The sequence below is a fragment of the Aythya marila genome, assembly GCF_965140915.1.
Source record: "Aythya marila genome assembly, chromosome: W".
In the NCBI taxonomy this organism is placed as follows: domain Eukaryota; kingdom Metazoa; phylum Chordata; class Aves; order Anseriformes; family Anatidae; genus Aythya; species Aythya marila.
Genome location: NC_139081.1, coordinates 1,639,572 through 1,665,776, shown reverse-complemented (window position 1 = coordinate 1,665,776; position 26,205 = coordinate 1,639,572). Strand labels below are relative to the sequence as shown.

Here is a 26,205-nt window from a genome sequence, read left to right as displayed (position 1 = left end):
TTCCTCCTCTGCTTCCTTAGTTTAACAGCGCCTTTGGACAAACACCTCGTGAAAGCCTTCATAATCTGAAAGATGCTCGTTTCCTCTATATTTTTCAGTTGCTTTGAGTGTCTTGTTTTAAGTTTTCTCTTCCTTCAAATGTATGTTTGTGCATACTTCTCCAAGGGCCTGCATTTACTAGGCCAAATTCCCATAGCGGCGCCTGCACTTTAGGCCTCACGCTGGCCTGGCCTTGGGGTTGCCTCTCACTGGTGCTTTATATCTTGCAGTCTGTGTCCTGTTGGTTTTTTTTTTTTTCCCCTCTGTAGCATGTGAAGGATGTGGCCATCATGTTTCTACAGGATTAAGGCTGGGGTGTTTGGGAGTTAGGCAATTAAAGCTCCTAGCTCTGCTCTCTTCCCCTTGTAAGACAAAAACGTTTCTTAGGAAAGCAGACACAGGCCCTTCCCTCTTTGAAGTATTTGACTGTGACCTAAAGGATTTCTTCAAGAGAAGAAATTTCAGATCATTTTTCCTCTTCTTCAGAGGGAAGGGCGAGGAGAAATGCAGAAAGATGAGACTGCAACATTTTTCTAACCCCGTGTAGGTTCAGTTGTGCCCTCCTTTGAATGCTTTTCTGAGAGGTTTGTGTTGCACGATAGCGTCTGTACTTCCTTCAAGTTGTTCCTGAGTGGGTTTGTTAGTAACAGATGCAATTTGTTGCTCTTTAACACATCTTTTCTTTGCCGTTAATGAGTATAATTTACAAAGGAAGGTGTTAGTCACCCAGCCATTACAGCAATCTCCGAGTAGTTTTCAGAACATCACAATTATTTATTTTTATTTTTATTTTGAAGTCTGGAATGTTACCAGAATCCAAATCGACATGGAAACAGCAAAGGACTTCTATTTTCAGCAGCTATCTAACTGCTTCTTTTGCTTGTGTTTGCAGGACCGCTGAGGTTTCTTTCCCAGACGGAATCGGTCACGGCTTTTGCGGGAGACACGATCCTGCTCAAGTGCGAAGTCGTCGGGGAGCCCATGCCCGTGGTGCACTGGCAGCGAAACCAGGAGGATTTATTCCTGAGCCCGGCCGACGCACGGGTGGCCGTCTTGCCCTCTGGAGCTTTACAAATCAGCAGGATTCAGCCTGGGGACAGTGGGATCTATAGGTGCCTGGCGAAAAACCCAGCCAGTTCAAGGACTGGGAATGATGCAGAAGTCAGAGTGTTGTCAGGTAAGAGCTGCACACTTTTACTTGACTTTTTTCACTTGTCTGATTATGTCCTTTGGTTCTCAAGCTGCAGTCACTCCTCCTGGGGCAGCTAGGCTGATTTATCCCAATTTCTAATTCCTTCTACAAGCTTCCATGTTCTTCATTACATGGAAGAGTTTGGAGCCCGTTAGAAGCAGCGTGATGCAAAGGTAAGGAGCTGACACTGTAGGGAAATATTCACGTTGCCTAACTTTAGGTACCTCATTTAGATGTATATGAAGCTGGTCTTTTTATATGGTTAATAGAGAGAGACGAGTAATTCCTACCTCACAGATTACCCAAAAGTTATTGTCCCCAAATACTCACTGGAAGAGGTCCTCTTTCTCCAGTGACTAGAAAAGCAATCTGTCGGGACTAGCTGCCAAATTTACCTACTCAAAGCTGGGTTACTTGGATACTTCAGCCCTGATAAGATCTGCCAAGCTTCACAGACTGCAGTTTGGGAGCTGACACAGTTTAACTGTGTCAGCCAGTGTTATAAACTCAGCCAAGTGAGCAGCACCTTGCTGTTCCATCTAATGAATCCATCAGTTAAATGGGATGGTTACCACTGCAGTATTTCACCAAGAACTGGGCGTCAAAAGAGCGGTCTGAAGAAGGCATTCCTTCAAAATCTCCTTCCTTTCTAGATCTGCCTGCTAATGTGTAACCGCTAATGAAATCGGGCAGGGATGCTGCATTTTCAGAAATTGTTTGAGATGCTTCTCCTGAGCAAACGCCTTGCATAATTTCTCCCTAAATAGTTCTCACTAAATGAGAGGTGGCGGAAAAGTCAAAATGCTTCCAGGATCACCATGAGCCTCAGAGCCGTGTGCTGTTCCCTACGTATGGGGCAGCACTGAGGCATCACTACTTCTGCAGTCATTAATGTCAATTAAGTTCCCTGCCCGTGAATCTTATTTCTCCAGTTTTCTTGGCTGAAATTAAGACTGCCACAGAGCTTTGTGTGTCACAGAAAAGCTGGAAGAGTTCTTTCAGCTGTCTCAGCTTCAGAGTGTTATTTTGCCATCCGTCTGTATTCCTGATCATTTGTGGATGGATCGGTGCTTCTTCCTTTTCACAGCTCTGGCTGTTAACTTTCTGAGAGGCTAAATGGCCTCTCACGCTGCCTGGGGAGGGGAGAGGGGGAATTCACATTCGTTTGTCTCTTCCCAGCACGTTTGAATTTTATAGCAGAAAAACACTGGAACAAATAATGAGGAAAATATCTAACAAGGAGCCAGTGGAGTCCGTCAGACTTTGGCTTAGGGCAAGCAGCACAAGGCCTCATTTCAGGATAATGGGAACAGACAGCAGCTCTTATAAGAAATGAGTGGTGTTCCTGAAACAAAAAATTCAGATCTTATTGAGCCTCTTGGGAATTTGGTTCTCGTGTGCACGCTTTGATGGTTCAGAGCTCTCTGATACTTTGCTGCTAATTCAGCCTCTCCTGTTTTCACTCGTTGGCAGAAATCTATCTTCAGCTGCAGCTTTCCTCTTCTGTAATTAGCGAAGGCAGTGTTTTTTTTTTTTCCCCTGCTTAGCGCAAAAACAACAACAACAAAACTTTCTTTCAAAAGGCAAGGTAGCAAAAGAAAAAGGCTTAGGTAGTACATCCCCTCTCTGTATTTTTAAAATGTGCCTTCTCCTCTGCTGGTGGTTATGATCTGTGATCGCAAGATCAGAGATGAGAGATGCTGTGAAAACACAGCACCTCTGCAAGGACGTGTGGCAAAACTGGCTGCGATCCTGGCAAATAATTTATGATCTTCTTTACACCTTCCAAACGAAATGGAAGAGAAAACGAGGGATAGACATGAAAGCAATCTTTTTCTTTTTTTTTTTTTTTTTTTTTCTTTTCAGTCGGAGTGCCTGTGGCTTAAGGATTTGATTTGACGTTGTGGTGGGTCTGGAAATAGCCGGACTTCCTCGTGGTAGAAACATTTGTCATGCGATGTGATAGAGGTTAGCAAAACAAAATGTTCAGATGAAGGGATTACTGCTCTCCTGGGGGCAGGAGAAGGATTAAAATTCACCTTACCTGACTCAAGCCTGTTGTTTCTTTCCCCTTGTAAACTAAAGAGTGATAAAGCCTTCAACCTCTGCTACCAAAGAGAAGTAGCTTGTGGTGGTTAGGCTTGGCTGGCTGCTGGCATCCCACCCAGCTGCTCCTCAACAGGATGGGGACAGAAAACAAAAAGAAAGGGATGCCTGCAGGTAGGAATGGTCCCACTGGGATCCTGGCACAAGGTAATGCTGCTCGGAGAATCACATTCATTTCAAATGCATGTTTTCACCTTTTTTTACAGAAGCTTTCTTTTCTTTGAGATCGAAAAGCTTAGTCCCAAGTGGAAAGTTTCAGCAAGTACTGGAAAAAATGAGGAAGTACGCATTCAAATAACCGCATACGCTTACCTAATTAATTTAGAGGGAACAATAGTACTGTACCAAAAAAAAAAAAAAGGCAAAAAAAAAAAAAAAAAAGCAAAAGATCTTATACAAAGCAGGGCTAAGGAATTAAATTATAGCCAAATTCCTTGCTTCTGTAAATTAATTAGCAAGTTTCTTTGGGAGGTCTGTACACTTCAGAAATACAAATGATGTTTGAAAAGGAGAAGTTGAGCAGTTTGGTGCCTGAAAGCCAGTCGTTCTCTATTTATAAATAATAATCCTGCGCTTATCAGGAGCCATCAAAGCAATCTGCCACCGTGCTATTGTCTGGCGGGGACGTTCCTTCTCTCTGTCTGAGCTTGTCTGCTGAGCTGCAGCTCAAGATAACAATAACAATATCGTGTAATTCCTTCGTTTTTAATGCAAATTGAGTTGGGTTGCTGGAGCTCCTTCCTCACCGTTGTGCTTCTGAGGAGAGAAGGGTAGAGCAGCAATGAGGACGGATTGAAATGGATCCCTCAAGGTCTCGAGACGGAATTAGGAAGGAGAGGTTGGTCTTGTAACACTCTCTTAGCTTAAATTTGGGTAGTCACATACATGCAGGAGGCGTCGTAGCTGGGGACATCCTATTTAGTAAACGTCCAGATGGGAAAGGAGAGGAGTGGGGTATGCTCAATTCCATTGTTTGATAGCTTTTAGCTTTAATTTTGAGGACGGTCTGCTTGAATTCAAGCACGCAATTTTGTCAAAGCCTCGGTTTCTTCTACAGTACCGTGAGGCTGTGCAAAAATCAAGATTTTTCTCATTCGTACCCAGGCTGTCTGGCCGTACGCTCTCTAACTGCCAATAATTGCCTAAGTCAATCCTTTCCCGTATTTACACATAACCTCAGCAGCTAACGCTTAACACTTTTTATTCTTTCGATGAAAACAGATTTCCAGGAGATGTGGCCAAATAAAATACTCAATGTATGGATTTTATTTTTTTTAATCTAACCATTTTCATCCTTATGTTGTCCAGTGCTCGTTTCCTGCATAAATGCCTTGCCCTGAATTCACACCACGTGTATTTGCACACTCATTTATGGGCATGACAGTGTGCAAAGCCTCTGTTAGAGCCCAGGCTGCTTTGGGAAGGATTTCTGCTACGTGAATACCACCTAAATAAGAGCTTCCCGCTCGAGGCAGCAGCTGAGGGAGTGAGTGCTGATTAATAATAGTTCAGGAAAGAATTATGGTATTTATTTTCCATAGCCTGCCTTTTGGTAAACACGTGGGAAATTTGTACTTTGTCCAGGACATCTTTATAGAATTGCTGTTATTGCAATCTGTAAGTACATATTTGGGGTGAAAAGGGCTCTTTAACCTGCTGTTTTTTACAAGCCATATAAATAACTAATGACTGGAAACCAGCAACTATATTCTTGCAAGCGTAAGGAAGTCAAACACTTAATTCCAGCAGCTATTACTGGTTTTGCTTAAGTACGTGATGGATTTCCCATCAGCTGCATTTAAATCAAGGTTGGATTTGCTTCAAGAGAGCTTGTGATAAGGGTTGAGAGCAGGAATTGATGGTAAAACTTGGTGTGTGCTCAGAAGCTGGGCAGGCTGGATGCTGGTAGCTGCTTCTCCTGCTTTCAAACCAAGGAACAAATGGCTCACGTGCCTCGTCCTGAGCTGTGGACCAGGCGTGGGCATCGCTTGTGCTGCTCGATTGGTATCGTGGCTGATGAAGGGTTCATTTTCCTGTTGTTAGGAGAGAGCCCTTTGAATGCTGAGCATATCCATATCCCACCTGCACCAGCCCGTGCCGCCTCACTTAGCACTGTTGCGATTACTCTGCTTATTTTTATTACCAAAAGCATCCAAATGTCAAATTTCCCACGTTAGAGCAACTTCCCTAGTTAGAAGAAAAAAAGAACAAGCAGATGGAGACAGTTACAGTCAGTGTGTACCCTCTTAGAAGCCGATCTCCAGATCAGTGCAGTCACAAGAACAATAATATCTACTCAAGAAGTGTGGTCTGCTCATCGTTCCTAGGCTAGCTGCCAGAATAGTGGCTTTATTTATTAAAAACACGCAGATTTCAGTGATCGTTCGAAGTGGGATCGGTTTTAGCGCTTGTGATGCTTGAAGCATAAATTTAGAGTTGAATAAGGGGTCTGAAGAGTATTTTGTAATGTGTTTCTGGACGTATTTGGAGGCATAAGGTGTTACTGGAAGATTTTTGGTATACAATTAATGGCATTAAACTAGATTGAGGGTGCTGATACTGTTAACTAGTGGGCCACAAGTTGGCTTGCAAGCTTGGTACGCAGCCAAGAACAAGGTAGTTCACTAATTTACCTAAATTTACCAAAAATTCTGCTCTAAAAGCACATTTCACGAAGGAACCCAAACACAGAATTCCCCTTTTAGTGTTGGAACAGCCTTTGCTGAGATTTTTTATACTGCAGAGTGACACAAGATTGTTTTTAATACAGGAAATTGATTAATGCTAATAAACCATTAGCGACTATACCTATTATACATCTCCATCATCAGAGGTAGTGATTTAGACCTTTGGAGGCGATTTAGGGGTTTTGTCATTTTATGAACTTCCAGCTTGTTGTATTTAATTGCACGAAACACTTTGCTTTCTTCTCCGGCCATTAGCCTAATTTGCCAGTGAAACACAGACAAATCTTTAATAGCCACTGCCTTTTGTCAAGCTCTCTTTTAAACCAAAATTGTTCCCCCCGTGCAGGAGTTAAATTAGCAGGCAGAGAGAATTCAAGTGGAATAATTTGTATGGTTATTGTGGGTGTATTTAGCGTTTATTCGGGATTTTCCTAAAACACACGAAGCAAAAGGCAGTTTTGATTAAAGCCCTATTCACACCACCAGCAGCGTGGTTACAAAAAAGTTCAAAACACCTAAACACTGGAGCAAATAACCTGATAACAGTAACTACGATCTAAAAAATAGGGTTTTTGGAGAGTTGAAGGAATGGGAGATGGGAAAGATATTGAATTAGGAATGCTCAGGGTACAAATGTTCTTCAAATATAACCAAAAAATATTGTTATGAGTTCATTATAAATGGGTGGAAGAGGTGGAACTTGCTTCCATACTTGTACCTGCAAGGTAAGAAAGCTTTTATTTTCTAAACCAGTTTTGGAAAAAGGTTTGTACTTATGGCATTGGTTAGTCAAAAATATTCCTTATGTTTAAAAATGCCAAAAGTTGGTTTTTATTCCAGGACTGTCTGGTGGGTCTTAAAGCTTGTGCCTCAGATATCTTTAGGTCGCTGTATCCAGATAAAAAGTAGCTCCCGAGGGAGCAGGGAGATTCTCTGGATCATTAATTGTTGACCGTAAATTTTGAATACTGAAGATTCCCGAGGCCTAGGAGAAAACGAAGGGAGCGAGAGATACTAAAAACAAATGAATCATGGAGTGGCTGATGGACCATCAGCCCGTCATCTTTGAGAGACAAAATAATGCTCAATGCAATCAAAGTCTATATCAGTGTACGAAAACCAATGAAAAACATCACTTTTTTGTTGGTGATTAGCATTGCCATGAGTTCTGGGGGGGATTTCTGCTGTGCCTCTTCTCTAGGAAATCAAGTTGAATGTCTTGGAGGTTCATCTTGGGTTTTCGGCAGAACTAGGGTGAAATGCTGCTGGGAGAGGGGCTGGCTCTCCTCTTGAGTTACATTCCTAATATTCAGAGGGTCACTTCTAAAATCTTATTAGGTTCCTCTCTGAATTCGTTTATCTACTGGGATCAAACCACTGCTTTTTAATTGCTCATGTCTTTGCTTCTCGAGGATGATGGAGTTCTAAAGCAATGTCTGTCAAAGTTGTGTTTCTCAGCTGATAGCAAAAGTGTAAATGTGTCCTTTCTTTTTTTTTTTTTTTGTCTCAGCTCTGCTCGTGCAGTTGTGGAGTACTTCCTTCTGCTTCAATTTGGCCTCTAAAACTTTAATGGCTAGAGAGAAAGCTTCCTGCTTTTGTCTTGTAAATACACAACACCCGAGTCCCCTGTCTACTCCCAGAGTAATAAATCTTACGTTATCCTTTTACCTAGGAACAAGGAAAGGGCTGTAAATATTTTTGTCTTCATTATGGTTGAGCAAAGGGAGCGTCGCGCAAGAAGTCATCGTTAAAGCTGCGAACAGGACCCCTGATGTACGGTCTTGTGTTCCAGCAGCGACTTGGCACATTTCTCCTTGCGCTTTAGTTAATGTATTTTGAAGTTCCTTCAGTAAGAAGAATGCCTTCACACCCTGATGCACGGCAGCGCTGATGTTACAATCTTTGCGTCCTTATTTCTTATATTTTCTTGGTCGCGTCGCATCCTACAGCTCTTCCGAGCCAGATTTGCCTTGCTTGGGGAGGGCAGAAAGGATGGAGCGGGGAAATGCGAGAGGGGGTTGGGAGGTGGAGGCAAAAAAATAAAAAAAAAGCAAAATCTCCAAGTAGTGGCTGCATTCTGGTTATACATTTTAATGCATTCTGTATATTGAGAGATCGGTATCACGTTAATGACAGATTTCTCTAACACTGCTCGCCCATAACCCTTGCTTTCTCGTCGGGATTAAGTGTTCAGCCTCTAGGCATGACGGGGAGATCGGGTCGGGGAATTTCGCCGGCCTTTCTTCGCTGACAGCAGAGAGCAAAATTGGGTTTTAGTTGGTCTAAATCTTTATCTGGTTTAATCGAATTTAGCAATGCGACTACGAACACTTAGAGCTCTTCCGTCACATCAGTGTCACATTAAAGGCAGCTCACTTCGGCCATTTGCAATATCAAAACTGCTGCAATAAACGTAAAAACCCGACTGGCCCAGTCCAATATTATCCAAATACGCTCGGAAAAATTGCGTGGGTACGACACGATGGGAGATTTTTGTCAACAGAATATTTACAAATGCCCTCATAGCACCAAATAGCTTCGCAGAGTCAGATGCTGTACAACAATATGCAACGTTTTTTATGGAAGTACTTTTTTAATACACTGCATAGCTAAAATACTGCAATATAAATGTCTTTTTCTCCTTGTGTGCTGGACAGCTCTATCTGCAGAGCTGAATCCAAGTGAGTTCCTTGCAATTTCATTTTTCTTAGAAGATGGAAATGAGTTGCATGGGAGATCCGTTTACTTTAGAACGGTTTGGTGTGAGAATAAATACATCCTCAACCCTTATCACTGCCTATTGGCACAAATCTGAAGTTTTGTTGGGAGTGAGCAGTGAAGGACTAATGCTGATAGTGTAACAGAAGCCATGCCTTTGACACAAAGAGGGAAAAAATTAATTCAGGACCTTTCCATGTTGCTGAATGCGCGTAGGTCTGCAGTTGCATCACAAAACATCTCAGTTACTTCATTAACCATCTATAAAAAGGAGATAAAACGACTTACCCTAACAAGGCTTTGTGAAGATGAGTGTTTTTTTCTTTCCAAATAGTGCATTAGGCTCCGCTATCAGGGTAACGGGGATAATCAAAATCACACACACATTTGCAAATCCTATTTGTAGTTCCAAATTTCAACTATGTCACCAATTTAACGAGCATGGAAAATGTGGATATGTGGTGGCACCTCGTTACTCCTCATTGTGTGCTCAGGAAAAATGCTATATAGGAAACGAGAGGTTTACGCGTGGTTTTCGGGGAAATAAGTTCTTCCAGCTCACTGCTTCGTAATTAGTTTTAGGTAGATCTGTTCAGTTTTAAACACTAACGTGTAGAAATATGCTAAAATCAACAGGATTAAATGCCGGCAACACGATGGGCTCTCTGCAGGCTGGGAGCAGGTCTTTGTGATGCCCTGATCTGGAAATTGGGTTCTGGGGAGCGGCACCAAGATAGGAGAAAGCCTTTGGGTTTCAAAACAGCAACAACGAACCAAAACCAAATGGTGAAGCAGTTTTGCAGATTGGGGTGAAGAAGATGAATCAAGTGCTTCACTAACAGTTTTTGGAGTGTAGCGAGAGCAGCTTTGTAAGAAGACGACCAAGAGGTGTCCTGGCACGTCCCTGGTGATAGGGGCATCGTGGCGTTGGGTTCAGGCCATGAACAACGCAATCGTGCATCAGAGATGAAATTGTGGCTGGAATGAAGTCAATGACTCCAGCGGAGCACTTTGTCCTTCGCTGAAGCTGGCCCATAGCTGGCTGATTGTGTGGGCTTGATTATGGGCTCTGAGTACCTTGTCAGGAAGAATATACTAAGTGCTCTTTAATCAGCTGGATTAGGGCATAACGAGAACTTGGATATCTTGATAATCAAGGCTGGATGCCCTCTCGAAGAACACACTTTATTCAAATGTACTTCTGAGCTCAGGCTGGGTGTAAGTCCGTGGCCTGTGCTGTAGAAGAGAAAAGATTTAATGACCATTTAATCTTAAAATCTTACTCATTTTTCCATCCTTTCTAATAGAGAAATATCACTTGATAGACCCTTTGTAATGAGCTGGAAATAACAGGTTGTACTGGTGGAGCAGTCGTTAGTTTTATCAGACAACTCAACCAAATCCTGAAGTAGCTGTCGTGCCATTAATCCATATTTTCCCAGGGTTTACCCAGTACACGTTCAGTGATATTTTTAACCCCGTTTCCAAGAGTAAGTGGATGGAGATCGTACAAATGATGCTGTACCTCGTGCCGAAGCTCGCAGCCTGTGCTCCACAGACCTTTTGGCGATGACTCTTTTAGCATTAACACCAAACCATTGTTCAAGAGTTTGGTTCTTTGAGAAGAAATTGCGGATGTCTGCATCCACAAGGCGTGCCCAAAGGAAAGGACATCTTTGGATGCTTTCCCCAAGTATCTGTGTGGCTTTTCAGCTAGCACCATAGCAACTACTAGGAGGAAAATCAACTCTATCCTAGCAAAAACCAGGACGTCAGCTGGGATCTCTTCACAGATTGAAGCTATTGAATTTTGTGTGCTAACTTCTGCACCAGTTGTAATTCGGATGGCTGGAAACTGCTCGTCCATCTGGTTCCGATACGAAGTTGACATCTGCTGTAGTAAATCCATAACAAATTCCTTACTGCTTCTTCCTACTTCTCCGGGAGAAGCAGTTAATTACTTCGAGATGATTTTGGAAGATCTGGTAGCTGTTAATTTTGGTAGGAATATTCATTTATATTGTGTAATTTTTATGTTTGTGTCAGAAACAAGGAGTAATGTTTAATGGCTGTGGGCCAGCACATTTGCTTCAACATCTGCGATAAGAAAATGAAAGCTTTTTTTTTTTTTTTTAGAGGAAGAACAGACTCATGTAAAAGCAAACAAACCCAGCAGATCTCCTCAGCGTATGGCTCTGCTTGCTGGTATTTCAGACACCGCGGGTGGGATTTGGGGTCGGCCAGCTCATTACCTGAGTGTGGGTGTCTTAAAAACTGTCTGGTTGGTGCTGACGGAGAGATTTGGCTCACCCTAAGCCGTGCACCTTGAATTTGGCTTGGTTTTATACAAGTAAGTGTTTAAGGCCAGCTGAGCCAGCCTCAGACACATGGCGTGTCCATGTGGACACCTGCTGTAAGGCAAAGGATAACTTGGGGCACTGATCTTTCTCCTAATTCCTTTTCAGTTCAGGATTTTCAAGTTCTTCCTTTATATGCTGTTTTCCTTCACTTGAAGCTTTCCTCCTCTCTCCTCGCCATATTTATGAACTTCCCTCTTCCAACTCCAAAACAGCGTCATTAATCCCGGACCACTTATAACCTCACATATCTCTCTCTTTCCTGCCACGGCTGTGCCTCTTCCTGTGGCTTTCGGAGACCTGGCTTTAATACCAGGCTATAAACAGTCCATTCTCACCTTGCTGAAAGCTGGTATTGTTCCGCCTGCAAATTGCTCCCTTGGTTCAACCCGTAAGTGGCTCTAGGATTGTGATTTGATACGCTTTTTATGTCTCTACTATGATTTTCTATTTTTTTCCATCAGTAAGGATCTGTGAAAAGTGTGGTCTCTTGGGGCCATTATTGATCAGCTGGTTTATATATTCCCCAACAAAAAGAATGTGTTTTTTTTTTTTTTTTTTTTTTTTTTTAACTTAACTACCTCTTTTGCTCTCGTAGATCCAGGTCTGCACAGGCAACAATTTTTCCTGCAGCGCCCGTCCAACGTGATGGCCATGGAAGGGAAGGATGCTGTTTTGGAGTGCTGCGTCTCTGGGTACCCCCCTCCCACCTTCACGTGGCTGCGAGGAGAAGAAGTGCTCCCCATCAGGTACCTCACCCCTTTGTGCCTTTCATATCATAACATTTACCTTGAGCAAATTAAAGGCGAAACCGTTAATACTTGAAGTTCAGTGGGGTAGACTTGGAGGCCGTGAAATTTTCTCCTAAATATGAATGACACTGGACCAGTTTTTTTTTTTAACCTGCCCATGTAATTAATCTCCACGCCAAATCTGAGGGTGGAATTTGATCATAAATGTCGCCTGCTACAATGGATTACTAGGCTGGTATTTAAAATGGAGGTGTAAAGTTATTAACAGCAAAAATCGCAGCTGGGAATTACTTGCGGAATAATTTACGATGTGTGTTTTGCTGGGTAGAGATCCCATCTTAACACCCTGCAAACATACAATATCGATGTTTCAGGTCCAAGAAGTATTCATTACTGGCTGGCAGTAACTTACTCATATCAAACGTGACCGATGATGATTCAGGGACATACACATGCGTCGTCACCTACAAGAACGAGAACAGCAGCGGCTCTGCGGAACTGTCAGTGATGGGTGAGTCCATGAACTGCTCCTGCTTTGCTTCTCCAAGAATGTTTCTAATCGTTGCCTTTTTCACAATGACTTAATTTCCGTAATTCCAAGTAATTGCAAATTGCAAAATTCCTTCTCTACCTTGATCAGGATTTCACACCTATGGAAACCAAATCCTGTAAATCTTTGGATATATCCACTGTGTCCCATAAGCTTGTTGCTGAATATCCTATGGTATTGGATGCTAACTGCTACGGTGTTCTGTAAACGGTCTTTCCTTCTGTTTCTGCTTCCTGAAGCCTTATTTCTCCTATTAAAATGCATGTCACTGATGAGCAAGTGAGAAGTACAATGGGTGAAAATCAGGTCTGTAGCTGCTCACCAAACGTGCCCTCTTTTCCTGCATGGTTCTGCAATATTATTAGGATCAGAGAAACAGGGCTGGTCCTTCAGGGTGTGTGGATGACTGTCAATATATTAAGGTAAGAAAAGTCAATGTATGTTAGAGTATTTCCACTAAAATATCAAAAGTTACACTTGTGGAAGTCCTCACTCAGCAGCGACGGTCTGAGGGTTCTTGTTAAATTTTATGGAAGCACCCTCCTGACTGAACCTGCTTTCTCTGATATCTCAAATCACACATCCCTTCTTCATGGCAAACATTAATGAAATAAGAAACATTTAAATTTGTGAGCTGCCTTTTTTCTATTTTCTTCATTTAAACCCTTGAGCAGTAGCAGAGTACCTCAGTGTTGTTCAGTCAGATCTAAAATATTACGTAGCTAATTCTTAGTCAAACAATAATGTATTTCAATGTGCTCTTCATTTTATATTCAGACTTTAAAGCTTATGCATAAAAATACTTTCATTAGTGAATACTGCCTTAATTTGGATTATAGGATATTCAGTGCTTGTACAACAATATCCTTTTATCTAGCTGTAATAAAATATAGTAATTGCTGATGATGGAGGGTTCAGTTCTGTTTCTTTGGGTACATTAGCGGAATACATTGTTTTACTGGGTGAAAATAAAAATGTGGATTTATTATTGCAGAAGTTCAACTTGGGAAATTGTTTTCATTATAAGGAATTATACTAAAAAGGCAGGTGACTTCTTGGGCAATGTACTTGTCTAACTGAAAGATGTCTTATTTCAAATGCAGAGTGCAGTTGGGTGACTAAGAGTTGATTGGGAAGTAGAAATTAGATTAATATTTCTCCCCAATGATAGAGGATCAGCATCAATAGCGGTATCTGTTGGTAAGAGCAACTGTGGCTGGATGATCATCGTGTTGATTCTTGCACAGATTGTTTCTGGCCATGTGATTCACGTAAAAATTAATAGGAAATTTGCACCTAGGTCCTTTGTATACCTGTTGAAAAATTTATTCCTGCCTGCATTTGGTGTGTAATGCATCTGGCTCTACCTGCATTATGCCTTTTTCTGTAAGTGTCATGTAGAAATTAAAAGCGCATACATTTTCTTGCACATTCTGAGAGGTATGTGATGGCAATATGACATGACTGGAAGGTTGAATACAAAAACGAAAAACGTTAAAAGGAGGGAACATAATGGCAAGATAGTACTAAGAATGAAACTAGAAGTGCACGAGGATGAAAGATGCCACAATTGCCGACTCTTTGCAATCTCAAGAGGAAGCCAAAACTGCATTGCCACGACACAATTCAAGTGTACTCCGTGTTTGTATTATATAAAAGAAGCAGTTGCTATGAGCTGTGTTGATTTTTTTTTCTCTAAGTTCCTTTTCACATATGTTACCAAGGAATTTACAAATTCAGAGCAGATAAAAAAGGCACAATATTTATGTGCATTTCTTGTTTTCATGAGTAAATCATTCATTTGTGACAGGCAGCTGAAAACGAAGCGTCGTGTTCATGTATGTTTGCATTAATAACAGCAACTGTTCAAAGGACTCAAATGTTATTAAGTGGCTAAAACTCAGCAGATGATGATGACAATCCCCTGGTATCTGTTTTTCCAGAGCAATATAGCAGGGCTACAAATCTATTTATTTGTTGAATTCATCCTTACCAGTAGGAAACTCTCAAACGTACCAAGTTTCTCATGTAATTGTATCTCGTAAACAGTATAACAAATTCATACTTTTATTTTTTTTTGCTAGATACAAATGGAGATATGTTTTCTTAGAGTTAATGTGCTCGTTTAGTTAACAAACTGTAAATCGCTGATCTGCGTTTTGTTGCCAAACTTGCATTTTTTAATATTGATGTAATCCTTTAATTGTTGAAGCATTTGGAGTGCGAAGAGGGATAAGCAAGACATTTGCAGTGCTTGAAAAAAAAGCAAATCAAGTCCCATAATTATCTCTTCTGAAGTCTAGCTGGGTAGACGGCGTCAGATCAAAGTTAGTTACATCACATGGTGGCAAGATGCTTTTGATCTTTAAAGTAATGAGGCTGTTTGTAAGGAATGGAGAGTACTGCACAATGGAATCCCTTTTTTCTTTTCAAAAGCTAAAAATAACTCCTGTGTTGGACGTAGGCCTAACATCGCAAGATGTAAATGAATTTGCAAGGCGAGCTGAGAAATTTTGCTAAATCGTGATTTTGTAGCGTGGCCTTTTGGCAATATTTTAGCCGCGTCGCCCTGCGTACTGAATATTAAAAGGTCTGGTGCAGATTACCTTTTTTAATATATAAATCATCTACATGCTCAGTAGCTTTAGGGAATTTAGAGTTTAGACAAATGTTTGAAGATTAGATGTATGAACGGGGCTCAACTAAATTCCTTTCTGTGTATTTTCTAACTTTGAGAAGTGCCTTTTTTTATTTTTACACTCTTTTGTCCTCAGAAGGGGTTTTGATGGCTTTTTCCGTGTTTTGTTGAGCAAGACTTGAAAGTCTGTTGTTCTTGGCAGAGAAAAAACCCTACCTCCATGGCCTAAAAGCTCTCAAAGTGTCATAAATGTAGGAAAAACTTGTCTACATCCTATTTCTGCATACTCAGCCCACTTTGGTAGTGGGTCCAACGTCTGGGATTTCAGGTCCTGGTGGAGTTTCTGAACTGAATTCTGTAAAAATCATTTTTGTAGATGGTCATAAAGTTGTATGATGAGATCTGAATGTCTATGAACTTCATTTCTTTTCTTCCTCCTTACTGTTTGGATGGTCCTTTGATTGCATCAACGAGCGAGCTGCTCTTATAGCTGTGCCAGTACGGCAGGGGAAGAGCACAGCATCTACTGAAGGAAAAAAAAATGGGCCTGGCATGGTGTTTGGAGGAAAAAGTATTGCTAAATTTTACTAAGCATCCATATGTATAAGGTATAAGCAACTCAAAAAATACTTCCAAACTGCAGTCATCTATACAAATGCCTTCCACGAGGGAGTTTTTAATATGAAGTGTTTTTAGCACTGGTTTCGTTTCGCCACCGCGGAAGAAAAGCTACATCAAAAGTAAGGTTTGCTGCCGCGTGAGAAGTGGCTTATGAAATCACCTAGGTCTTTTTGACAAGAATGAACGATTGTAAGCACTCTGCATCTCAGTCAAATCCGTTTTTTCTTGTTTTACTTTGAGCTCTGCTGCATAAATTCCACCGGCAAAATGGATATTGGGAGATCAAGGTCGTGGGAAGCAGTGAATAAAGCAGGCATGGATCGTGTTCTTGTGTGTGAATCATTTAGGTAGAGAGCAGCATTGAGAAGGAAGCCTACATCACCATAATGTGGTTTGACAGAGCAGTGAGAGCCTGAAAAATGAGTAACCTCCTCATACTTTGAGTGCAGCTTAAGGTAACGTTGCACAAATGCACGAGTACTGCAAGATTTACAAAACCCGTTAGAGGCTACTGCTAATATTCAGTCAAATCCAGCCCTGTACCCATTGTAAAATAATTTCTGAACTATAGCAGACCACCTGCTATGATAAACTTCAGAGGAGCAGCTGGATCTTCACTGGGTTAGGTGCTGCATCAGCTCTACCAAAGCTGGTGAACCCTAGAAAACCGATTTGGGGCTCTGTTCCTTCGTGGCCTGGCACTGTCAAATGGGTTAAACTTGTTCAGGTCTTGCTATCTTGTTGGAGAAATTAAATGCAATATAGACTAATTATTCCTTGGTCTGAGTTAATTTTTATTTCTGGAACAGGATGTATGTATATGTGAGCTGGCACAGTAATCTGTGACAGTCCCATGATGGTTTTTGGCAGGCAAAAATGAGAAATATGAATGTAAAACCCAATCTCTCCCATTCATTTTTATAGTTTTAATCCATAAAAAAAGTGTAAATCTAAAACATTGATACTATCCTTTATATTTCTCGCAGGTCTGATTTTGAGTCTGTGGCATGGCAACAGTGGTTATCTGTCCCTACAGCTCCTCTGTCGAGCCAACAAGTCAACCTAAATGTCCAAGGTGTTGTCCTGACACCCTTTTCCAGAAGGCTGATGAAACATATCTTGTTCTCATATGATATGAAAACATTAGGGGTAGTGTGACCTTAGAATATAAAAATCAAATACTGCAATTTGGCCATGCCAAGGGACTTCTTTTCAGTGGGTTGATGTGGGATAGGCGATCCAAACTCTGGAAATAAGGGATTTATAGATAGAAATGTACCCAGCCTTTCGACGGTGAAGGTGCTGGAGGAGATGGATCAATAAAATCAACTCTTTCAGTGTTCACTCCCACTTTATTTAAAGGATTTTTCGAATGTATTATATAATCGATGGCGTTCAGTGGTTTCACGGAGGCAGTAAGATTTTTCCATCCAGGCAAAAAATGAATTTGGACAGGGTTTAGAATGAATTTTACGGATCTGGGGCCAAAACATTTCTATTGGAAATCATTTACCTACTGTTGCGTCGTGCTAATGGGGCGGATGGTATGGTCGTACAGTACCAATGAGAGAAATTTGAGACCCCGTAACCAGTAAAATAATGTTATGGAGATGTTCTGAGACTGGATCCAGGCTATTAGCTGCTTCATTCAAAGGTTTTGTATGTTCAGGAAAGGAAATATCACAGTACCAGCAGAGCTGTGCAACCCTCTGACAGAAATGATGAATTCTTGGCACTACCGGGGGGCTGTGCTGGCACAAACAGTAAACTGCAAAACACCACAGAATACCCCAGGTTCCCCCCTGGGAAAGCAGTCTGAGCTCTGACAGTTTTTTTTTTACTGTAAATTCCCGTTGCTCTTGATCTCAGATTTGTTCTGCCTTCTGGAGGAGTGCAAACGAAGAGAGGAAAAACATAAGCGTGGCAACAGATTCAAGGGATGGAAGGGGAGAGGAGCTGTCCTTGCTGAGACGGATGTGTGAAGAGTATTTTATTAATAGGACACTTGAAGAAGGGCTACAAGATAGCATATGCATAACTAAATTCCTGGCCTCTCTGGAGCAGTGCTGAGTCAGTGCAAGGATTGGAATCAGCAGCGTTTTGCAAAGAGATATTTGCAGTTTTCCTGGTACATAGGAACATGCCTGACATTCTGATGGATGATTTTAACCTTAAACTACATAAAACCAGGCAGCCAAGCAGCCTGAGCAGCACGACTGGCTCATCCAGCACCCTCAATGAATCAAAAATCTCATGGCACGACTTGAGTGCCGTCGAGAAAGACAAAATATTTGAGCAGGTGCGAGTGCTAAAGTCTCTGACGCAGATATAAAGCTGATGAAATGATTTTTTTTTCACTTGGAAAGATTATATTAATCTGTGGAGCTTCCTATTGGAGAATAACTTCAGGATTTACAGATTTGTAGATGGAATGAAGACTTGGCGTCATTTTCTTTAAGTGTCTTTTCCTTGAATGGAATCTGTGAATAATAAGGCGGATGCCAACTTGCAGGTAAAGGGAATCTCATCCTGGTAATGGTACAGCAATGAATGCAATGGGGGTTGAGTGCCCAATTCAGACCCTTCTGAAAACTTAATTCTTGTCCATACATCACAAATACCAAATACTTATTCAGCACGTGCCACTCGTAAGAAGCACTTGAGTGCAACTTAACTGTTGCCAGTTTCTGATAATGGTGTTTCAATTCCATTCTATTAAAACTAAATATGCCTAACAAGCTCTGTGATACCCCTGGGTGATCCCAGGAAAATTGCTGTATCTTGGGATGATCTACAGGTTCAGGGGAAAATATTCCTACACAAATCCCTTTGAATTTGAAAGAGGATGAATGATAGAAAGGTAACTATGCTGGGTTTGTGCAGAGTCTGATTTTTAAAGCATTCATTTGGTGGGTCAGCCATTGCTATGGCCATGTTCTGACTTCTCCCAGGGCCACCAAGAGATGTGCTGAGCACAGTCCTACCAGTGTAAGTCTTCAAAACAGCATTGCACCAACACAGATGCTCCCCAGGCCGACAGGTTTGTTGTCCCAGATACCTACTTGAGACATCTGTAAAGTATTTTTCTTGCTTCGTATACACTCTTGCTTGCTCCTTGGCTTGTTTTTCAGTAGGACCTTGAGTTTGTTTTTAAGTAGAACCATGAGTTGTGTGTGTGCAAGAGCTGCTGTCGATGTGGATTTGGTGTAAAGTCTTCATGGGTTTAAAAAAACAAAAATGTTTAGCTGTTGTGGATCAGTTTGACCATCAATGAGGTCTGGGCACTGAAGTATTCATTTTGTCCTATTTTGGGTGAGGGAAATAAAACCAAAACAAACAAGCCCCCCCAAATTCCTTTAATTTATGAATTTCTGATTTTTCCAAAGCATTAGCATTATTTTATAACCAATTGCTGCATAATTTTAAATGTATTTGCATTTAAATATTGATTAGCTTACTGTTTTACGAGCATCCAGCAGGAAAAGACGAGAGCACAGCCCAGGAAAGAGGTCCATGTTCTCTCACTGTGCAGCTCCTCAGCTAGTTGCAGTGCTAGAAATCTTTCATAATGCTGTACTATAAGAAATATATTAGCACTGTTTAGCACCGTGCTCTTTCCAAGAAGGAGAGCATATTACATACTTCCCCCAAAATGGAAAAGGACCAGCAGGGAAGGCACAAAAATGAAATGAGTTTCTCCATATTGCTGGCTGAATTTGAGAAGTAAAAACAACAGATGTCTGCAAACATTTTAAGCAGCTTGCTTTTTTAAAAGAAAAGCTTTATTATTATTTATTTTTTTTTCTCTTTTAACTGTTTTAAGCAGAAAGGTTCCTGTGAGAGGAGTGGTGCTCAGTGCTTCACCTGACCGTCGGGTGTTCAGCTCTTTCTAGTTTGTGATTCAATGGGAGAGAAGAGCTCGTAGCTGGGTTACTTCAGCCTTTTATCTCTCGTGCTATAAATGAAGAACAGCGTGAATATAATTGTGACAAAAGAAGTGCTTTCTCTTTGCCCTTGGAGTGATTTGCTCTCTATTGCAGAGCTCTCCAGAAGACTTTGTGCAGCAAAGTGCTTGAGCGTAAGTCATCCTGGTACTTCCTACACGCCAGCCCAAACATGCAGATCTCATTGCAAAGCATGTTAATGCCATTACTTAGTAACAACAACAAAAAAAATAAATCTGTATTTGAACATTTCTGATACCTGCAAAACTTCCCCCTGGACTCTGACCTTAAAGCTGCAGCATCTCACAAATTCATTTTCCCCCTCCACCAACAAAATTATTCTGTTGTTGATATGAGGTGATGAAAATCAGACTGAAAGGTACTGAGAAATCACTCTGCTTACATGCTCTTGTACTTCCCCACATTCTCCATTTATAACACGAGATAAATAGGTGGCGTTAGACCTTTTTTGTTCTGCTCGCCTTCTGGCTCTGCTTTTGATTTGGTGTGATGAGCGATTGGCCATCAGTTTGATTAATCATTGTACAAGGTCCTGAATGAAACGCGTGGTGAACTCCGCTTAGTTATGGAGTGCTTCCCATTAAACTACGTAGTTAACACAAATTAATGCACCTGCCAAAAATCAGCTATTAAAAACCAGGACAGTGTCCAAGACTGAAAAATGTCCTTTACTCGTAATAAACATACCGAGTGCTCTTGCTGTGGCTTTTCCCAGCTTTTGCACTTCTTCACGATTCCTAAAGCCGCTTTGTGTTATATCCCAGTTGAAAGGGGAGAGGCTCTTGAAAGTCTTAAAAAGAGTAAATGGCTCCGATTAGTTTAACTAGAGCGTATTGAGCGGGGCACGCAGCAGGCTTCCTGCGAGGTGCCTGGGTTAATACGCACATTTATTAGCTTAGACAAACAGTTTGCTATGCCGGGGGAAAGGAAACGGCGAACTCAATTTAGGCCCCGGCTGCATCATCGTTCATCGGAGCTGCATAAACAAGCTGGCACCGACTTTGGTGTGACTGCTAAATAATTGCAGCTTTTGAAATAACACGATTCCTTCTTCCTGCGCCGCCCAAGGGAGACGTTCAATAAGAGAACGAGTTCTTTATCATAAGTATATTTAGATGTATAGTTACGAGGTTAACGGGGGATTATTCCTGTTCTTTCTGCAATTTTGGATCTTATTGCAGAGGCTTCATGTAACATGGGCCTGTGCTGTTGAGAGGCTGCGGAAGGTGTGAAGCTCTCTGGTGGAGAATATCTGTGGACAGACACTGCGTGGTGATCGTATTTTGTTTACAGATATACACCAGCTTAAAACTTCCATGAAAAACCAGCCTCACTGACTATTTCCCCAGCAGCAGAGTGGTGTTGAGGACTGCGTACCATGGGGTGCCACAGCTAACGTGCTTTAAATAACTTTGTAGTTGGTTTTGAAGGACTAGTGTATGGCCAACATCTATTTTTTATTCCCTTTTAAGCCTTGTAGGTGTATTAGATATGCACAGTATGGGGTTTGCAAGCAACTCTTTATTACAATTTATCTAATTAAAGCATAGCTGCAGGCCAATTGGAGATAACGATGAGTGTTTTTAAGCCACCTCCTTATGTATAAGAAATTATGAACTTTTTGTTCATATGGAGAACAGAATTTCTGCTTGTGCACAAGTTAATCCAGTGGAAAACTGTTCAGACTCCTGGTTCAGGGTCTGAAACTTTCTCTGTCCATTTGCCAGACCCCACCTGCACACTTCTACAGGTGAATTTCTGGCTCCTGATCCAAATCTCCCTCCTGTACACAGCTGGCTCTTAAATGTGGCCAGTAAATGTTGTGATAGCATGAAACGGTGTAAATGGATTTGGCCAGAAGAGAAACGGGGTGGAGAAGTTGGTATTGAGCTCTTAAAGTTCTCTGTGTTATTTGCATGCGGTTTTGGGAGAGAAAAAAAAAAAAAGAGAGAGAGAAAATTGAGATGGGGAGGAGCTCTCATTGCAGTTTTCAGCTCTTCTCCTCTAATCCTGATAGAAAACCGTGTGCAGAAAGGAAAAGCACAGCAAAAATAGAAAGCGTGGCTTTGCTTTGTGGTTCTGACCTGTGCTCACGCCCTCTCGGGGTAGGGCTGTGTTGCTCTATCCATCCTTGGGGACCCTCGTCCAAGTGTCAAGCTATTTTTAAAGCGTTTATTTGAGCTGCTTCTTTCAAAGCAGCCTTAGAAAAGATCGGCTGCTTGGCCGAGTCAGATCTCTGAAGGCAGGATAGCACGAGGGTGAAGGTTTAAGGATGAAAGAGAAATCCCACCGAGGTGAGGACAGACAGGCAAGGAACAGCACTGTTGGGCACAGAAGACGTGGATTTTGGGTGCTGTTTGGGGATGAGCTGTGTCCCCAGGTGTTTGGGGTTGTTTTCAGGCTCCCAGCTTGTCGTGGCATTGTTTTGGAGCTGGAGAGAAGGCAAACACACTGGTGCTGGTTGGAACCAGGGGTAAAATGAGTTAGTCTTCCTTCCAGAATAACGTCCTCAAAATAGATCCATCCAATAATCTCCATTTTTGTTATTTCTTCCACCAAATTTGACTTAAGTTTTACATAAGCAGTCCTGTTTTCTTACAGCGCTGCGAGCAGGGCTCTCTTTTGTTAGGCTAATTTTAATTTCTTTGTGCTTAACTTTCGATTGTTCCTTTTGTAAGTTGCTTATTGCTCAAAAAAAAAAAAAAAAAAGAGCTGGACTTCTGTGCTCAGCAGCTTAAAATGTAGGTCTTCACAAAACAGGATCCATTTGAAGTCTGAATCATTTATTAATAGCTTCATTAAAAAAAAAATAATAATTTTAGTTAATATTTTTATTCCAAATGGAGAAATCCTAGAGGCTGCAACTCAGTTAGCTTAGCATGGGGACTAACCAGTGGCTGTATATATTTTTCTCCCCCACAATCTTTAAATAATGGAAAAATGTATTCGTTCATGGTGCGGATGCTTTTGATACTTAAAGCAAATGAACTTTTAAACTCAGTTACATGAAATGCTCTTGATGAGTGCATCTTTTAAAAATAGTGCTTTGAATATTTTTCCAATAGCTTTTTTGCTCAGTTGGCTCATCACAGTCTTTTTTTTTTTTTTGTTAATGTTCCTAGCTGTGTATCATTTGCCTAAATCTTCCATCTCTAATTCATGCTGGTTTGTAGCATGGAAGATTGTTTGTTCTTGTGTGACATTGCACAAACATCCATCTAGTGAAGGCACTCTTTAACCTGAAGCTATTTTTTTCAGTGACCTTTTCAAAATCTTTGCTTAACTTCCATCTTTCCATTCTTCTTCCCACCGATTTGCATGGATAACTGAAGAAGCGTTGCCTATTTTGTGCAAAAAGTTTTACTTTTTGAAGTTAACAATTTATTCCCTTTAAAGAAACAGAAGTAATCCCATTTTCTGAGATCAGTTTATGAAGAAAAACCTCATTTGAGGGAGGAGAGGCTCTGGAGGTAGCTGTAAGATGAAGCTGGCCCCTGCTAGGCATCTCACAACTTCTGGTCTGAGATCACTTTCTGAACCACGAGGCAAACCAAAGCTGTTTCAGAAGAAAGCTTAATTTTTATTACATGCAAACTCATAGGACTGCAGCTCTATCCAGACTGTTCCTGTGCCTTATAGCTCTCAGGAAGCTTCAACTCCAAGTCTCTTTTCAGTGCCCACCTACACAGAGTGACTGCTGAGACCTCAGGCGAGACACTGCTCCGTGCTGCTTTCTCCAGGTAAAAGCCTTGGAGAAGTCTAAGATGCCACTTATTTTACAAGTGGGGATGCTATAATAACTGTTCTCCACGGGCAACGCTATTTGCTTTTGCAGACAGATGTCTGGGGTGGAACAAGAGGTGATCTTTGAGCCCAGGTCTGGGGCCGGAGGCTGCATCGCTGCCCCGGTGTGAAGCATTATGCAAATGCTGCCAGAGCCGTGTCGAGGGCAAGCTCGTGTGTCGCAGGGAGGTTAGGAGCAGTGTCAGGAAGATGCATTTCGGAAATAATTAGAAAGACAGTGGGACCTGGGTGAGAACAGAGTCGTGGAAGCCAGAGACGAATAAAATTTCAAATGGAAGAGCGTGGCTGGAAGTCACTGATGATTTGAGGGCTAGAAATAGCTTCCACACTTGATTTTTTTTCAGTAAACACTAATGATTTTAATTATTTCCCCACTCTCTCCTCCTCTGCTGTACAAGTAGCTTGTTTATCACAGATTTATTTATTTTTTTTTAATGATGCCAGTAGGAAAGGACTAGAAAAGAATGACCCAGCTGGATAAAGGGTTAAACTAAACTGCTGCACACAGATCTGTCCCCAAAGGGCTGGCTGCAGTTCCTTCTGCAGATGCTGTGCCACAGTGCCTGCTGTCTGTTGTAGCCTTGTTTTGGGTGCATTCTCCTAAAAAATAACTTCTAAAAAATAAAAATACAGCACACTGAGAAAATTCCCAGCTTTAAGCAGTTCCTGTCCTGAAGGCTATCAGTCAGCGTTTAATGGGGACAGCTTGCCTGTGCTGATGTCCTAGTCTAATATTTCTTGTTTCTTTTTCAGCTGTGAGCATCAGGTGAATTGCCTGTTGAGTTCTGGTTGCCAAACAAGCTGGGAGTTTCTCTTTGGTTCTGTCATAAAAAAGACAAATATTTCTCCATGGCTATCTAGGACAGTGATAAAATGAGTGCCTGTGCGTTGAGGATGGAGGGTCTTTACATCATCTCGGAGAGCACAGCTAGCTAAGCACACTATCAGGTATAGCAGACTTCATATTTGAAGGCAAATAGATTTGTTCCATGTAGGACCTTGGTTTGTAAGATTATATAAAACGGCCGTGACCTCTGAGTTAATGATACAATTTGGTTTGATACTGTAATCCATATTTATAAATGAATTTGGCAGGTAGAGCTGGCACAGAGAGACAGCCTTGCCCACAGTATGTTTTCATACAATGTTGTCACAGACATGATTACATTTATCAAGTGAAAGACCTAATAATTGAAATTTCTGCTTTCACAAAAACAATGATTTAGATAACATTATTTTTCCTTTGAAAGGGCAAAATAAAATCGAACAGTTGATCAAATACGTGTTTTTTTAAGCCAGGACTTTTGAAAATGAAATTAATGCATCAAGTGATTTAGGAGACTAAGCGTGTTTCATATGGGCCTGTATAATATTGGGCATGTAGGAAATAATTTCTTAGACTTATAAATTGATTTGCCTGCACCTTGCTCTGGTGTTTATGATGGAAGAGCTCAACTGACAAGTACGAGGAGATTTAGCAGTTTCCCAGTGAGGCTTTGGATTTTCTTTTATTACTTAAACCGAAAACACAGGAACCAGCTTCTAAAGCAAAAATCGATCGGTTTTGACAATAGCGCTGTGGAGAACGAGGGGAATAAGGGTAGTGATGGCTCTTTCCCTCAGCTCTGGTGGTTAAATTTGGGTGCTGGTGTTGGTGGTTTGGGCCTTGCAGTCCTACCGCGGGGTGACCTGTCCACCGTGGGCACTAGGCCCGGCCGCCTCAGGCCTCCATGGCCTTCCCTTTTGTGGGGTCAGCGGGTTGCCCTAAGGACTTAAATCTCATCCTGGGTTTGGGTTTGTGTTGTTTCCCAACCCTGGGATGCTATTGGGAAGCCCGGGAAGGCTTCACATCCAGGAAAGGCCTTATTAGCCCTAAAAGGCCTTATTAAGCACTGCATACAAGTCATACTTGTAAAATAAAGTCATTCTGTGAGCATACGTATGCCAACCATCTAGGACTGTTATGCAAATACTGTTATTACTGTGAAATGTAGATGGGGTAGGCCCCACTCTTACTTTTTCCCTGCCTTCGGAAGGGGGGAAGATGTTATTTGGTGTTTTTGTTCCCAGAGACATTTCTTCAGTGTGCTCTCTCAGCTTCTACTCAGAAAAACAATTTTCTGTATTACACTCAATTTTTAGCAGAGCTGTTTCAGACCTTTTTTTTTTTTCACAGCTATTGTTACGTGTCCTCGCAGTCTTCCCTCAAAGAGCTTTCCCATCCCGATTGATTAGTTGCTTTATGAGGTTGCTTTAACACTTTTCTCCCCCACTGCCTGCCCAGAAACCCAGTGGGCTCAGTCTCATTGGACATTAAAGGAGTCACTTTAATGCAGGGGATATCCAAATTCCTCCATTTCCTAGTGACTTCCCAGCCGTAGAAGAGGCACGGTTTGGCTGATTCCAGAGGACACAGAAAATATTTGAGGGAAGTCACCTGAGAGATTGCACACATCCCTGTGGTTTTACGCTACCAGAAATCTCCCCTGCAGCCAGCAGGAGTCTTGTTTCTATCAGACCTGCAAGGTTTAAGTCCTTATCTTCAGAAGAGAAGGATAACAATTCTGAGCAGCTTATAAATGTGTCTTTGTGAGGGTCTCTCTGATTTAAAGAAAAAAATAATAATAAAAAGAGGAAGCCACAACCTAGCTTAGCCTCTATTCCTTCCCCTTTCTTTTCTGTTTTCCCATTCCCCTTCACGCAGCATCCTTTGTGTTTGCCTTTGGCCCTGCGAAGCTCTTCTTAGAAGCAGCAGTGATATTTATTCAGCGTCTGT

At 41.6% G+C, this 26,205-nt stretch overlaps 1 protein-coding gene across 1 annotated transcript in view; it reads left to right on the top strand.

Annotated features, from left to right (window-relative positions):
* Positions 1–26,205, top strand: part of LOC309889411 (netrin receptor DCC-like) — a gene marked incomplete at both ends in the record, with an annotated part of 358,394 nt that overhangs the window by 138,080 nt on the left and 194,109 nt on the right. Inside the window, 3 exons of the mRNA XM_082782226.1 lie at positions 932–1,216; positions 11,698–11,848; positions 12,226–12,362. Coding sequence (XP_082638352.1) covers positions 932–1,216; positions 11,698–11,848; positions 12,226–12,362 — 573 coding nt within the window. The remainder of the gene's footprint in view (positions 1–931; positions 1,217–11,697; positions 11,849–12,225; positions 12,363–26,205) is intronic.